This window comes from Schistocerca serialis, chromosome 7 (genome assembly GCF_023864345.2).
Source record: "Schistocerca serialis cubense isolate TAMUIC-IGC-003099 chromosome 7, iqSchSeri2.2, whole genome shotgun sequence".
Classification (NCBI taxonomy): Eukaryota; Metazoa; Arthropoda; class Insecta; order Orthoptera; family Acrididae; genus Schistocerca; species Schistocerca serialis.
The window spans coordinates 420,387,776-420,405,357 of record NC_064644.1 but is presented as its reverse complement, the minus strand read 5'-3'; the positions used below and the strand labels follow the sequence as shown (position 1 = coordinate 420,405,357).

Genomic DNA, 17,582 nt, shown 5'->3' with positions numbered 1-17,582 from the left:
TTTCTGTGCCCCTTACCATTTATGCTAACATATAGTATCTCCGACTGCCGGCACTGCAGCAATGAGTTTACATCATACAGCAAAGGGTGTCAGCTGCCAGTAGTGCGTGTAATTGCAATAACCCCCACTACCATTCTACTCTACATGCCTGAGACTTTATCCCTCCTGCCCAACATATCACACAGCTGAGCAACCCCCATAACTGCCTAGGCCTTCGACCTGTACACGCAGTCCCCCCCCCACTCCCCACACTCTTTAACCTCAACAAGTTAACCTTAAGTTTGAATATAATTCCAAAGACAAAAATAGGGCTTATACGGATAATAATTTTAAAAAAGACAAAATAATCACTTTTGACGACTTTTATTGCACAATACTGAAATTACGTACTTTTAAGCACTTTCAAGAAACGTACAAACCCTGAGTCAGGTGAGCTCAGCAATTTCAAACATGGAGCATTATGTTGTCAGTAGAGAAGCAGTAACAGCAGAATGGGTCAGTCAAGAGCGCTCAGTGACTTCGAACATGGATTACTCATTGGCTGTCACGTCAGTAACAAATCCATCAGGGAGATTTCAGCCCTTCTAAATCAGCCTGAGGTGATCATTGGTGATACAATTCCCAAGAGGAAACACGAAGGCACAACCAAAGTTAAACAAAGACCAGGCAGACCTCATTTACTGACTGACCGGAGCAATCAAGCACTGTTAATCACAGCAATGTCAGCTATGTACATGTTATCTTCAACAAGTAAAGCAGCTCAAGAAAAATTCATTTTGTAGCAAGTTCTTTCAGCATGTCTTGCAAAAAGGAATGTGTTGCAGGTAAGCTCAAAAGGTAGCCAAATGAAGCAGCATGTAATCCTTTCAGTTCCATGGATCATTTTACACGATAAATCATAACTATGTGAAATGAGTCATTTTACATTCACATCATAAAATAATTTGTACATATGGTTACATGCTGAACATTTCAGTTGTAATTGATCCTTGTTGATCTATGATTACTTTGTAAAAAAATCTTGTGAGATCTCATCTTTTCTGTGAAGAACTAATAAGAAATGCTTGCTTGATGTAGCCAATGGATATAGATGGAATCTCAGTATTGAAAGAATGTCAGGGAGTAAATTAAGATCTATTTCTAAAGTTTCATTCAATGAATGTGCATTCTTCTCATGTGATAAACTGTTAATACAATGCCTCATTTTATGACTTGTAACCCCCTCCCCCCTTTTCTTTACTGCACGCTGCAGATAAAATGTATCACACAATGTCTGGGTAACTTCTACATATTTATTTTTGATGTGGTCTATCACTTGTGCCTCATAAATGTGTTTCAGGTTGCTGTCCTTCATGAATTTTTTTTTCCATTGAAATAAATCTCTTCTCTGCCTGCTTGCTGAAGATTATTAGCTATCATAATATTGGGCCTTTTGGGGAAAGAAACCACTCTTCTTCTGTCTGCAAAGCAGTTTAATTTTGAGAAATCTTGCAGTAAGGCCAGTCCATCCATATTCAGATTTCTTGTTTGGTCCTCTGTGATCCCCACTGTTTCTAAATTCCAGAAATATTGTAGAAGAAGGAAGGGTGCCACACCAACATCATCATACAATTTCAATCACCTGCTTTCTCCACAGAGTGTGAAAATATTTTATTGACACCCACCTACATAAGAAGACGTGATAATCATCATCATAAAGTAAGGAAAATTATAACTTGCACATACAGATTTAATTATTCGCCCCCCCCCCCCCCCCCCCCCCCCACACACACACACACACACACACACACACACACACACAATGTTTGAGAGTGGAACGGCAAAGAAATAGCTTGACGATAGTTCAGGCACTTCATTGTGGCTTGCAGAGTAATCATGTAGATACAGAATATAATCTGATTGCATTACTGTCTCTAAACTGATGTTTGCCATCACAAGGTTTTTGTGGAACTTTATGTGCCATCACTAAGAATCCAACGTAGAACAGAAGGCATCAATACAATGGATGATGATAGTTGAATCAGAGAGGAACCTGTGTCATCCTTTGGGTTCACCAACTGAAGTATCTGGATATGTTTTTTTACATCAGAAGACAAAGTTCGGTGCATGGCAGTCACAGATGACATAGAATTTCTATGGATCCCCTTTTGAGAGAATTCTATGAGTATGATGCACTGAAGTAGCAGAAAGGACTTACAGATAAGCCACGATGTTCTGTAGTTCTTAAGCCCAGCCAATTAATGAGGAACCTGGAAATGAAGCTCAACTGACTACTCCTATCCAGAACACTGGGAGTAAGTCGGAGATTACACTGGAGCAGCGCAACAGAGCACAACAGAACTGCATGTCGAGCAGCTGCCACAGTGCTGCTTCATACCCAAGTACAGTGGAGCCAGGGAGCGGTGAGGCAGCCGGCAGGCTAGCTCGATTGTGTGGGCGGCAAATGTGAAAGTCGACCAATCTGCAATCATTCCCAAATGGATTTGAAGAAATTATTCAGTAGAAAAAAAAATTTTTTCACATATCTAATAGCTTTCTTTGTCAGCTTCATGATGAATGGCTTATCATTTTGTTAATCATTATGGTTACTGTGACATTTCAAAATTAAGCAAGCTACAGCAATAAAATTGAATAGTTTGCAATGAAGAAGAGAGGCCACTATGAATTTGTCATTGGTGCATGTTAGGTCACATATTGCTGCATACCAAATGTAGTTAATGTTTTGAACTCTTCTTTAAACTTTGGGGTGGAATCTATGATTCAATCCATTCTCAAGAAAATGGATCATATATTTTTCCACTCATATGCCTAGATCATAAAGTGACAATGAAATACTCATAACACCCTTGTATCTCATAAATGGTTTGATATACCGAGACAAAATTTTGGCAACTGATACCACGCAAAGAGAAGAGTGTGTTGCCATATGGTTACTGTTCATAACTTCCTTATATAGCACAATAGACAAGTAGCTACAGTCTTTGTTGATGGATTAATATAATCTTTTAAGGGTCATCAATTGATGAAATAAGATATGGTACAGGTTCATGGAAACCACAAGAAGTTTTCGAAATAAGGCTCTGGCATTCACAATAGGATTCATAACCACTGCAACAATTGTGGAGTCAACTACCAAAGTGCTGCGCGATTACCCTCAAGTACAACACGTGAGTGCATTCTGAAGATATTTTCCAAATACTTTAAATAAACAGGGAGCGAAAGGCTATTTACAATTTGTACAGAAACCAGATGGCAGTTATAAGAGTCGAGGGACATGAAAGGGAAGCAGTGGTTGGGAAGGGAGTGAGACAGGGTTGTAGCCTCTCCCCGATGTTATTCAATCTGTATATTGAGCAAGCAGTAAAGGAAATAAAAGAAAAATTCGGAGTAGGTATTAAAATCCATGGAGAAGAAATAAAAACTTTGAGGTTCGCCGATGACATTGTAATTCTGTCAGAGACAGCAAAGGACTTGGAAGAGCAGTTGAATGGAATGGACAGTGTCTTGAAAGGAGGATATAAGATGAACATCAACAAAAGCAAAACAAGGATAATGGAATGTAGTCGGATTAAGTCGGGTGATGCTGTGGGAATTAGATTAGGAAATGAGACACTCAAAGCAGTAAAGGAGTTTTGCTATTTGGGGAGCAAAATAATTGATGATGGTCGAAGTAGAGAGGATATAAAATGTAGACTGGCAATGGCAAGGAAAGCATTTCTGAAGAAGAGAAATTTGTTAGCATCGAGTATAGATTTAATTATCAGGAAGTCATTTCTGAAAGTATTTGTATGGAGTGTAGCCATGTATGGAAGTGAAACATGGACGATAAACAGTTTGGACAAGAAGAGAATAGAAGCTTTCGAAATGTGGTGCTACAGAAGAATGCTGAAGATTAGACGGGTAGATCACATAACTAATGAGGAAGTATTGAATAGGATTGGGGAGAAGAGAAGTTTGTGGCACAACTTGACCAGAAGAAGGGATCGGTTGGTAGGACATGTTCTGAGGCATCAAGGGCTCACCAATTTAGTATTGGAGGGCAGCGTGGAGGGTAAAAATCGTACAGGGAGACCAAGAGATGAATACACTAAGCAGATTCAGAAGGATGTAGGTTGCAGTAGGTACTGGGAGATGAAGAGGCTTGCACAGGATAGAGTAGCGTGGAGAGCTGCATCAAACCAGTCTCAGGACTGAAGACCACAACAACAACAACAACAACAACAACTTTAAATTATTTATACACCATGTACAACTTTCCAAATGCAGTCACTGATGTTGGGGGGTAAACACTTTCATCTAAAATGCCCAGACAATTCTGGTACAACATTAAAAGTAGTGCTAAACACCAAACTCAATTCGTAGAATAAAATCATGGCCATATCACTGGTAGCTCCTGTAACTGGATACAGCTTCAGTCTGATAAGACTCAACATGACAAGACATTTTATCTGCAAATTGTTGAACAAGTTGCTTAGAATGTATAGTGTTATACACACCAAAAATGTTGTATACTAAAAGACATCTGAACACAGAATGCTCTTTGTGTCAGTGCCCAAACAACATGTACAACTATCAGACACATCAGTGGCTTAACCCCTTAGTCTCTATCTATACTGTTATACAGGGTGTCCGAAAAGACTTTCCGTGATTACATAAATTGATAACTCAGGCTAGAAGTAAGATACAAATATGAAACTTGTGTAGAATTGTTTACAAGTATCAAAGTTTTTTTTCTGTTTTAGGTTTGCAGTACATAAGTAGTGGATGAGGTGCAGTGACCAAGAAGCCATGTTAACCAATCAGGAGAAGGCACAGTGTGTCCTGTGGTACCATGAGACACGATCACCGACCACAGTGCAGAGACACTTCCAGACAACACTTGGAAGGAATCCACCTGATGTCAAGAGCATTAAAGCCTGGTACGAGAGGTTCAAGAACACAGGATTGGTTGCTGACCTTCCGAGGTCTGGTCGACCAAGAACCTCAGCAGACAGGGTGGAAGCTATAAGGCAGTCTTTTCTGCGAAGTCTGAAGAAATCAGCGTGCAGGGCCTCACGAGAATTACAGATGCCAAAAAGCTCTCTCCACGACATTTTACACAAACGTTCATTGTTTCGTGCATACAAAGTGCAAATCGTTCAGGCTTTGTTGCCCAATGACAGTACACATCAATACGACTTTGCAGTCGAAATGCCATCACGTGTTGAGGACGATGATTGTTATCTCAGACGAATTGCCTTTTCCGACGAAGTGACCTTTTTTGTCAGGTATCGCCATAATGTGCGCATTTGGGGCTCACAACCCCCTGGCGAGGTCATGGAGTGCACCAGAGGCAGTTCAAAGGTGAATGTTTGGTGCGCGCTATTGCACGATCGAATTATCGGGCCATTCTTCTTCGCTGAGGCTACCATCAAACCTGCAGTTATCTGGACATGTTGCAACTATATGCTGTTCCTCAGCTGCTTCAATATCACCCCGATGTCTTGTTTCAGCAAGACAGTGCACCGCCTCATTGGAGTTTGGACGTCTGTGCCTATCTCGATATGACCTTTCCTGTGCGATGGATTGGTCGTGATGGGCCAATGGTTTGGCCTCCATGCTCTTCTGACATAACCCCATTAGACTTCTTTTTATGGGGTTATGTCAAAGACGAGGTCTACCGAACACGTGTACCAGATCTTGTAACCCTGCGGCAACGGATAACCACAGTCGTTCAATCGATTCCTCCAGTGATGTTGGCTAATGCGTGGACAGAAATTGAATATTGCCTAGATGTGCTACGTGCTACCAAGTGTGCTCATGTGGAAGTTTACTGATGTGTGAAAAAAAACTTTGATAGTTTGTAAACAATTAGACACCAGTTTCATATTTGTATCTTACTTCTAGCCTGAGTTATCAATTTATGTAATCAGGGAAAGACTTTTCGGACACCCTGTATAAAAGACAAGTCTTAGTTTAACTTTGTTACAAATATCAAATTCTTGACAGACCTACTTCAAATTTTTACACAATACTCTAGTTCACACACACACACACACACACACACACACACACACACACACACACTGTCTCTCTCTCTCTCTCTCTCTCTCTCTCTCTCTCTCTCTCTCTCTCTCTCTCTCTCTCCCCATATGAAGTAAAGTCGTAGTTTAGGGCCATTACCAAAAATCTTTAAATGCTCTTACTTTAAATTATTCAACAATACTGTAATAAAAGATCAGATAGGATATACAAAGGCTGTTAGCAAAATCCACAAATGTTTTTGGCAGTCAAATTTTAACTTACATGGCAGGACGTTTAAAACATTACACAAATTGTTTCCTCCACACATATTTATCACCTTATATAAAATCCTAAACAAAAGTTGTATGCTCAACAGTGTTCTGTTATGTTTTCTTCCTAGCAGTCAATTTTAAGAGGAAAAAAGGAAGTTGTATTTATGGATTATCGATTTATGACTAGAATACTGCTATCAAGTATGTACCATCAAAAACTTTGTTATCCTGACCAATCACAGATTAAAACTATGAGAAATACTGTGAATGAGGTTACTATCCTCACAGTCCCAGCAGCTGGAAAGGTCTCTCCAGTACCCCTTATACAAATGAGCCCAAACAAGTTAACCATTCATTTTAAGTGATTTCATTTCCCAATTAACTTTCCATTTGCAGTAACAATAGAAAAGGCTTATGATAATAGAGAGAGAGGTAAAGAGAAGGTGGACAGAGAGGGGGAGCCGACGAAAATTAACAGAAGGTGAAGGAGGAGATAGAGAGAGATTAAAGGAGGTAGGGGTAGGAGATGGACAGCAAGAGGGGGGAAGGGAAGGGTGGAAGAGGAGGAGACGCACAAAGGGAAGGGTGGAAGAGGAGGAGACGCACAAAGGGAAGGGTGGAAGAGGAGGAGACGCACAAAGAGAGGGGGGAAGAGGAGACAGACAGAGAAAGAATGGATGAGTAGACTGAACACACGTACAATTCCCGAACCCCTCCCCCCGCCCCCCCCCCTTTTTTTTTTTTTTTTTTTTTTTGCAGCTGAGAAGCACTGGTGGGTTCGCCAGCATATCACAAACTTGTATTAAACAATGGAAAATCCAGCTTGAAGTAAAGACAATATTATGAAAAGGATATATTACTACTCGTCACACATCGGAGACGTTGAGTTGTAGACAGGCACAAGGAAAGAACTGCTATATATTTGAGCTTTTGGCAAAAAGGCCTTCTTCTAAACATATATTCATTCATAGGCACGCAGCCCACATGCACAGCCAATCTCTGGCTCCTGACAAGGGTCATATGTGGGTGAATTGTGCTTGTATAAATGTGTGAGTATTTCCTACTTCAGAAGGCCTTTTGGCTGAAAGATGTCTGTCTGTAACTCATCATCTCCCCTATCTGGTGAGTAGCAATTCATAACAATATAAAAAATTATGTATTTGTGTCTGTAGGTTTGTATGTTCAAAATCTTCTACTTTTGAACCACTGGATTTATTTCAACCAACTTTACACACTTATCACTTGATATCTGGAAAGAAGTGCTGTGGGAGTAAGAACCACCACCTACCTCCCAAAGGGATTGGTTTGTGGGTGATCATGAAAAAGAAGCAAAACATATCAAATGCAAATAACCAGACAATATTCATCCAGTATCTGAGAATGCAAGCACATAGCAACTTGCAACAAACTTTATACATAAATTCAAACATTCACATCACATTTTCTCGCTGACACCCGTCACAAAATGATGAAAGGAAAATAATATTATCGCTTACTACATTTTCTTCATTCACGCAGTAAAACTGCCATATCAGGCATCACATTTTAATTTATTTTTACTTAATACTATCAGTATACCATTGTGCAGATAATATCCACAATTACAGCTAAATGTGCTTGCAAAATTATATCACTGTATGACACACGGTTCAGGAGACATCATTCATAAGCACCCAAATGCAAGAAAAACTTTCTTAAAATGTAGTGCTAATTACCAAACTAGACCCAGGCAGCATTTGAAGAGAGCACTTAGTGACCTCCAACAAGCCCTGAACATAATTTCAAACATTTTCTAAACTACTACTTGTTTACATGCTAAAAGTCAAATATTTACACATTAAAATCAATTGGAAAGAAATCACAAGTTTGGAAAGTAATCACAAGTTTTAAACAATCAGGTGTTAACTGATTACTTACTATCTGGACAGAAGCACTGTTGGGTTTAGCACCACATACATCCTGCAAGGGAGGAAAGGAAAAGGACACGACATTGAAGCATATCCCAGAAACACTTGGAGTGACTTCAATCACATTTGCTAGGTACATGACTTCTCATTTGTACGAGAATATAGGGGGAGTAAGATTCCTCCAACCAGTAGGAGTGGGAGGGTGTGGATGAGAAGTTGTGACATACAAACATTTGAAAACAATTGTTGATATTTATTTCCTGTATTTAGTTGACTTGGGATACTTAAAAAGGTATGAAGTGCAATTTTCCTCTTATTTGTGCAGTCCAGTGTGTCAACCAATTCATGAGAATGAGCACTGCAGTTAGCTAATAATTTTATCAACGAGTTTCTGAACCTAATATTAAACCACACAGCTGAACACCACAGATATTTTACATCCTCTCTGGAATTGTTTGGTGTAAAACAAGGGGAATCACATCTATGTGCAATAAATGTCATACAGACATACATTCAACATCTCCTCCTAAGCGCCTGGATCAATTTCAACTTGCAACACATACTACTTGCTACCGGGGAAAATGATAATGTTGTAGGAAAAAGCAACACCCTCCCACTGAGGAGGAGGAGGAGGAGGAGGAGGAGGAGGAGGAGGAGGAGGTGGTGGTGGTGGTGACGAACAGGGGAAAAGGGGCGGGGGGGAGGGGGGGCGCAGGAGGAAGGGGCAGAGTGTGGAGGGAGGAGGAGATGGATTACCGTATTTACTCAAATCGAAGCCGCACTTTTTTTCCTGTGGCTTAGAATCGAGTGCAGCGTAAGTGGAAATTCTGCAAAATGTTGGTAGGTGCTGCCACAAACTACTGCCGTCGAATACATGTAGCGCTACACAGACATGTTTTGCAGGCACAAAGATAAATACTGGCTCCAAAACCTCTGCGTCAGTAAATAAATTTAAAAAAAGGTGGAAGACGAGCTTTTTTTCCTCCGCCCCAAGCTTCGACCACTGCATTTCCTACATTATCCAATGAAGTAAATACAAATTCCATATTGTTCATCTTCGAATGTAGCAGCATTTCAATGAACTACGAAAATCCGACTCGCAAGACTGTTTGGGATGTTTGTCAATATGGCCAACTCTACGTTCTGAATTTTTTCCTACCTGTGAGAAGAGATGGTTGCTAATAGGAACTTTTATGAATTGTGAATTACATGCAGTATTCTCTTCACCATAAGAATAATGTGAATATAAACATTTTGCCATGTATTCTTTCGTGTTTGCTGCTATCTCATTTAAATCCTGTCTGTCTAATAAACTACGAAACTTAAGTGAGACAACAGTAAATGCGGAAGGATATACATATTATGCCATGTTTATATTCGTATTATTCTTATGCCTAATAGTGATACAGTCAGAAATGAAGCACGGCAGTTGACTACATTTTTAAATCTAAGATGACTAATTTCTGTGCACAATGTAATGAACTAAAGAGGCGTCTGCAAAGATTTTCAGACGGAGAAAAATTTTCGCTAAACTCTCATTCAGAACATCTTCTATCATCTGCAGTCTATTATTTGGTTCTTGTTGATCATTATCAAAGAAAGCAGCAGTGTAAGTAACAACAAATAGCGGTCTCTTGCCACTGTTTTGCTAAAAGACGATTCCTCTCTCTCTCTCTCTCTCTCTCTCTCTCTCTCTCTCTCTCTCTCTTTTTTTTTTTAGCCATGCTGCGAGCGGCGAAAGGCCGTAAACACCCATTATCAGAATGCGACAAACAATGCATGACACAGTACAGTAATGCATTTTCAGCTTAGAGTGATGTAAACACCTATAACAAAGATAACCACACTTATCAGATCAAAGAAAAATAAGCAATCAATTCAAACCAGACGAAGCACGTGAAAAAGGAAGGGTACCCTTATATATACGGACGGAGCGCCTGACGCATATCAATGGCTACCTGGTAAAGCTTAACTGCTAAGCTTACGACTCGAACCAAACTACTGTAGCTGTATCGTCATTTATTCGACCTAAGTTGTGTCTCGTATTACAATGGACCAACTTTGTTTCGATTTGGAGGTGCGGCCTAAAATTTTTCTCTCCCCTTGAATTTTGAGTCTCAAATTTCAGGTGCGGCTTAGATTCGGGAAATTTTTTTTTTCCTTTATTTCGAGTCTCATTTTTCAGGTGCGGCTTAGATTCGAGTAAATACGGTAAGAGAAGATTGGAATACAGAAATACCTGAGCAATTTGATATTTTAATAAATTTTGTTCCACAAAATACTATTTTTTATTAACGAAAAATGTCTTGTAATGAATGATATTATTTATAGGCACATAAATATAACTTTTAAAGCTCAATGTAATAAGTTTTAAATTTTTGAAGATCACCATTAATAAAATCCTGAGTATACTCGTGCAGTGGACTTTGACTGAAGTATCCAGAAACTTGAGTCATTTTTCAGTTCTGCATGGATATGAATTCAAACTGTGTATTGCACATGGTTTTCTCTACGTGGAAACCTTGGAGGAACTGACTGGAGCACAGGAGACGTAGCTAGCTTGTACCACTGACGTGCATTTGTCAGTCATCTGACAAAATGTCATCACTCTCGGTCTCCAACGGAAAAATATGACATTATTCTTAAATTTCTGAGCTATTAAATACTATTACTACGTTGTCATGAGTACAAATCCCTGGTGGTCATGGAGACCTGCAGAATAGTAATCTTGGGGATTCTGTCTCCAAGGCCTAAAGGAACTGAAATGGTGGCTACCAAGAATGGTAGCTTGAAGTGAAGAAAAATATAGACATGCACTTATGAGGAAAGGAGAGGTGAACGGAGATTCCCTGCTTTCTACTTAATGTACTTATGCACATCTGATCAAATCGGTGTTCAATACAAGACCAGAATGATAGTGCCGATTTGCAGGGTCGGAGATTTGGGGATCCTATCATCCTAATAAGAGGAGAAAATGAGTTTAAGATCTTTAATTTGATTTCGTCAGGTGTGCAGGGGTGTGTGTGTGTGTGTGTGTGGGGGGGGGGGGGGGGGGGGGGGGAGATATGTGGTCCTAGCCCCAGCCCCCTTGTACACAGTGAAACTGAGTTTACTATGAGCTATCTCTCCCTCTTATTCCAGAAATGACAACCAGTGCCTTAAACAGTATACAGTAGGAGGCTTTCACTAGCTTCTTCAAGGATTAATTACACAAATATTTTGTGTCTTAATTTAAGATGCAGCAATAGTATATAAGTTCAAGCTTACACCCACATACCACTACATCATAAAATGTGAAGTATTCTAACACGGCAGTCTAACATAGCTAACTGCTACCCTGATACCATTTGACCCAAGAATGTACAGTGGTTTAGAACTGCGATGTAATAGCAAATGTAAAATGACCTGCTACAGTAGTTAGGTAGCACATCAAATGTCTACACTGGAAAAGAAATAAATCGGTAATTATGGATGTCTAAGGTACATTCTAATTAGCTCCACCAAAAAGATTTTTAGCTCAGAATTATCTTCTCCCCTCAACTCAATACTGATCACAGAGAATTTATTCTATTCTGTAAACTTCTATGATCAGTCTGATGTCTCAAGCTGAACAATGTATGCACAAATTTTCAAGTGTGTATGCCTTCCTAATTCATACACTGTGCTCCATAATAAATTTGATCACATTGCAAACTAGACCATTGGAGCCAATGTGCTCTCGCCATAATCAATGATTAACACACTGGCTGCTGTGTGGTGGTGGCGGCCACAGCAGGACTGCACACCTGACACCATGTGGCCACCAACTGCCACAGCAGATTCTCATGCCTGTGTGCCTGGCCCAGTGGTGAAACATCTATTACTAAGTGGAAGTCAACGTGTTACTAGTAACAGCAAAGAGACACACTTAAAACATGGTCTGGGCTACCACTCTTATTCATAACTGCCACCAAAATACTTAATAATTAATGAGTAGGAAGACTGTATTAATAAGAAGAGGCATCCATTAAATCACGATCCATGTAGTTGCTTGAACGTGTTATGACTCATCTGTTGCATGCCTTCTCCTTGCTGAAGAAAAATGTCAAACAGGTGTGTGTTTTGTGTGTGTGTGTGTGGGGGGGGGGGGGGGGGGGGTGCACACGCACACCCGTGATAGGAGGGGGGAGGAGATTTCTAGAGTGTGGATATCAGGCTAATGGCCATTTTCTTGAAAGGCCTTCAGTAAATGTTTGTGTTAACTACTTAGGCAACTGTATTTCCTCAATGGTCTGATGTGAGGGATCAAACTGCTTTTCTCCACCAGTTGGAGGGTTTTTTAAAAATTAAGCACTTTGAGGAATACTTCATTTGATTTTCAAGATGTCGCAAAATTTATTGCTAGATTTGCTCCCTCTTCAGCCAGCAAGGAATTTAGCTTCTGTAAGAAGGGAAAGTGAAATATTTCCTACTTTTTTTAAAGTGAGGTAACAAGTGGCCCTCTCCACAAGTATATCGTGGCATTTGTCTTCTGTTATGGATAACAGAAGCAGTATCAGAAATCATCCTAACTGTTTCTACACCTTTCAGGACTAAATGGTTAACTGTGTTCATGGGTGTTTGCCAGAACCCCTTCTTGTTGTGTTTAGTTGTCATTACATCTCAGAACCATGAAACACTGGGGTTCCCTGCACCTGGTCAGCAAAATTTTGAGTCTATGTTTCTTATTTCACCTCAGCACAAGATACTATTTTATGTGATTTGTGGACCTTGTCACTGATTGGTCATTAGTATGGTGACTACACACACACACGCACGCACACACACACACACACACACACACACACACACACACAAAATCCACTCAGTCTGGATGCTTTTACTTTATTCAAATGTAGTCAGTTGGTAGCACAGCATTAGTTAGCTCTGCATTGTTTATATCCAGGAGGAATATCAGTTGCTGAAATTGTTTTCAATATGTTAATGTGAAAACAGTTGCAAAAACTGCAGATGCTTTCTCATGGAATGCTCAGTGCAGACTAACATGTCTTAACAATATAATCTGTTACATATAAGTTAAAAGGTCTTACAAATTAAACTGTTCTGTATTCTTTAATATTTTGCTATTTTTCACAATTTGTGATTAGTGCCATGCTTTGCAGTACTACCAGGAGCAATTTACATCCAAGATTTAATTATTATAATATCTCAACATACTGACACTTTAGTATATAGTTCTTTGTTTGAGGTGTCCAACTAATTTTAAAGTTTTAGTCATGTAATTTAGTAACACATACCCTCTTGCTGCAATGACAGAATATTGTTAATAGCCATGTGTGTGGGGCTACTGGGTGCAGGTGAATCATGTCCACTGTCGACATCACAGGCATTCTCATCATGTATGCCTGCTGGGTCAGGATTTGATACAGATGCCGACTGCCTTTCATCCGACTGACTAGCAGCATTTGAAACAACTGGAGCCACATCCTTTTGTTTTGTATTTCGCTTTGCTGCCTTCTTTGCACCCTGTGCAAAAGTTATGGGAGTATCAGGACAATATAAAAATTATTTTAGTTATAGCAAAACTGAATCACATCATGCAAATTAAGTTTGACAAAGAAAAAATACATTTGGTTAGCATTTTGATACTTTGGCTTTCGATTTTTATGTCCTTCTCAAATACTTCAGACCCTGTTAAGTCATAAATCTATAACTTCAGCTACAGAAAAAAAATTGCATTAAGCATTATATGAACAATTTTCAGCTGAAGACAAAACCATGCACTTTCTGCATACTTAAAGCAATAGAGATGGGAAAAACAATATTGTTAGTAGTGCTGGGAGTATATTTCCAAGTAAACATTCGAATTGCCTTTAAAAGTATTTAAATGATTAAAAAATGCTAGTGACTAAATAAATTGAAAACCACAACAAATAACATTTCCCAGGGGCACATGTAAACTATAAAAAAACGAAATTTTTAACCTTTAAGCGAAAAGGGGGAATATCGCAGAGGAAATAATTTTTGAAAAATTTTCTTAAATAATTATGGAAGCAGTCAACATTGGCATGACATGAACATACCCATTCACATAGTCACACCGAAAATGCATCATCAATAATGAAACTTTCTCATCTTGAGCAATACTTAATGCTGCAGACAGTAGAAAACACAACAGCAAGATCTTACAGGGATACTGAGAATGTAACTACTATAAATAAAGTCCTCAAATAAATTATGCCAGTCAATTCAAGAAGAAACCTTGTGAAATAAAGGCATCCTAAGTTTGTAGTAGACAAAATCTGTAGCTCCAGTGGCTACATCCTTCCTCTAAACTCTGAGGAAGGTGCTGATAAGAAGTGCACTCTTTGTGATAACAAATGACATTACTCATCGCAGAAATGAGATGCACTACGTTTGTTTGATGGCTGTAACATAGGGAGAAGTCTGAAATGGGATGCCTTCATCCAATGTTGTATGGAAAATTGGTTACCTCACCGGCGACAGAAGCAGATTTTGAAACAAGACTGTTCAAGATCTAGCACGCATACAAATCCATTCCTCAAGGTTAATTTAATGCCGTCTATTGCCAAGAGCATGATTACTCCATCAAGAAAATGGTAAATAAAATCAAAATGTACATGAACTTGAGGAAAGAACAATTTGTTCCAAAACATATAAAGGGTGTTTTACAATCACTGATGTTACCCACTTCTAGAGGTTGTAGAGGGGACTTAGTAGGCCAAGTTTTACACATGGAACCATGCCAAGAAATGTCATCCAACGACGCTACAGAGCATCCAAGGTATAGGCACTGACATGTGTAAATGTATGTATATACAGGGTGTTTCCGTGATGATGTTACAAAATTTCTAGGCTGATGGAGAAGGGTAAATGTAACAGTTTGAGCTAACAGTCTCTAAACTGGAAATGAATGAGTCAAAAGTTGTAAGCAAAAACTGTTCCGATACCTCTTGACAGTTGAATACATTACTGGTACTGTTGGTGCTCAGATTGTAGGATAGGCATCTTTCAGAGGTGGTAGTAAAATGTCTAGTAAACATGGCTGTAAAATGGATGCCTGAAGAGCTATAAGCACTTATTCAATGGAAGAGATCTTTTCACAGTAGCGAAGATGAACAAGTACTCATAGCTCCTCAGGTATGCATTTTAGAGCCATGTATACTGGACATTTTTTCCTTGTTTTGGTCCATACTACCACCTTAGAAATTAGCCTACCCCTCAAACTTATCAACAACAGTGCCCATGCATGTATTCCACTGTCAGAGGTATCAGAACGGTTTTCGCTTATAACTTTCGGCTTGTTCGTTTCCATTACAAGGACCCTTACCGCCAAATGGATAAATTAATCCTTCTCCATAAAACTTTCCCAAAATCTACCCGTTTTCCTAGACCTCTCCAGTCCTTTTCTTTCACCCCTCTTCCTTCCTCTTCAACCCTTCTGTCTGAAGAAGAAGCCACTGGCTCCGAAAGCTAGCCAATTACAACCATCATTTTTATGTGTGTGTTCTGCCACTGCTTGGTGAGTAGATTTTTTATCCATCCAATTAAATGCTTGTGTCATTAATAGCTTGTTTTTATTGTTATCCTAGAATATTTGTATCATCATCATCATCATGGAACCATCCTGCAAGTACGTATATTTAGAGGTGCCAGCAACTATAAATTTAGTGCTCTGTAGTATCACAGGATGACACTTCCAGACACAAGTTGCTTTGTAAAGCTTTATCTACTACATCCCCTCTACAACATCTAGAAGTGTGTAACATGAATTATGAAACACCCTACATAATGAACCTCAGTATGTTGGAAATCCATGGAAACTGAAATAGACACAAACAGCCAAGATTCAAATTACGAAGTAAAAATAATGAGCTAGTGGTAATCAACAGGTTGTGAGCAAGAGCTAAACACAAGAGAAATTACAGAGAGCAAATGGAGACAAAGGCAAATGGAGAAAACGAGCAGAAGAAAAAACTGAGGTAGGCATGAACATTTTCAGTCTATCGTTTTTTTATTTCAGTAATACTGAGAGACACAAACAAGATAGTTTGTTTCTTTCATGGGCATGCTTTATCTGGGAACAATTAAACTTTTGATTAAATACTCTAAAGCATTTCAGAAAATTGTGACTTCCATGAAATCACCCTCCTGTGTAAGAGATCCAACTGTTTGGCTACAAATAAAAAGGTGCTAAAATATACCTGATTAAGTAGTTTGTAGCATGGATGTACACAAAACTGTGTAAAACATATTTTACTCAGAGACACAAACTTTGACTACGCTAAAAATGATCCATCTCGCCCCATAAGGGTTCTGCATTACATGTGTGTTTCAGGTGTACATTAACATTTCCTAATTCATTTCTTTAAAAAGCAGGGCGAAAAGTACACCCAATACCTGGTATTTATTACATATACCTGCACGTCTAATGTGTAATAGAGCAAGAAGTGTGTTCAAGCACACGAATCTACAGTTAGTTAACATATGTTAATGGCTGGCGAGTCTCTGGGGACTACCAATTCATGACAAACAATGTACTGATGTGACTTTCAGGCCTTCCAGGCAGTTACATTTAATGTGTGTCAGTTAAGTCTGTATTTACATGGAATGGATTGGGTTCTCTGATCCAATTGAACTGGTGGAAATGGTTATATTCAGCTTCTTGGAGACCATTTGTGGCAATTAATTGACTTCATGTTCCTAAACAGTGCTGGCATTGTCACTGGTCACAATTGTTGACAATTGATTTTAAGAACATTGTTGACAATTCGAACAAATGATTTGGCCGCCCAGGTTGCCAGACATGAATCCCATCAAACATCTTTGGGACATAATCAACAGGTGAGTTTGTGCACAAAATCCTGCACCAGCAACACTTCCACAATTATGGGTGGCTATGGATGCAGCATAGCTCAATATTTCTGCAGGGGACTTCCCAACGACTGGAGTCCATCCCACGCTAAGCTGCTGCACTACACCAGGCAAAAGGAGCTCCAGCATGATATTAGGAGGTATCCCATTACTTTTGTTACGCCAGTGTAGAATTACCAGAATTATTTTGAACTACGTTAGGAATATTTGTCGGTGTATAATGTTTTATGTATTCTGCGATATTCCTCACAATTGTGACCAGTGACAATGCCAGCACTGTTTAGGAACATGAAGTCAATTAATTGCCACAAATGGTCTCCAAGAAGCTGAATATAACCATTTCCACCAGTTCAATTGGATCAGAGAACCCAATCCATTCCATTCCAGGCAGCTGCCTGTGAGGATCCCCACAATATATCCTCAAGGCAGCTGCTTGTGAGGAATATCGCAGAATACATAAAACATTATACACCGACAAATATTCCTAACGTAGTTCAAAATAATTCTGGTAATTCTACACTGGCGT

The 17,582-nt window shown here is 39.3% G+C and overlaps 1 protein-coding gene across 2 annotated transcripts in view; it reads right to left on the bottom strand.

Annotated features, from left to right (window-relative positions):
- The window catches only part of LOC126412754 (protein cramped), a 181,222-nt gene that overhangs the window by 98,797 nt on the left and 64,843 nt on the right, over positions 1 to 17,582 (bottom strand). For both annotated transcript variants that reach the window (XM_050082501.1, XM_050082502.1), the window contains exon 7: positions 13,459 to 13,687. In XM_050082501.1, the coding sequence (XP_049938458.1) occupies positions 13,459 to 13,687 (229 nt within the window). The remainder of the gene's footprint in view (positions 1 to 13,458; positions 13,688 to 17,582) is intronic.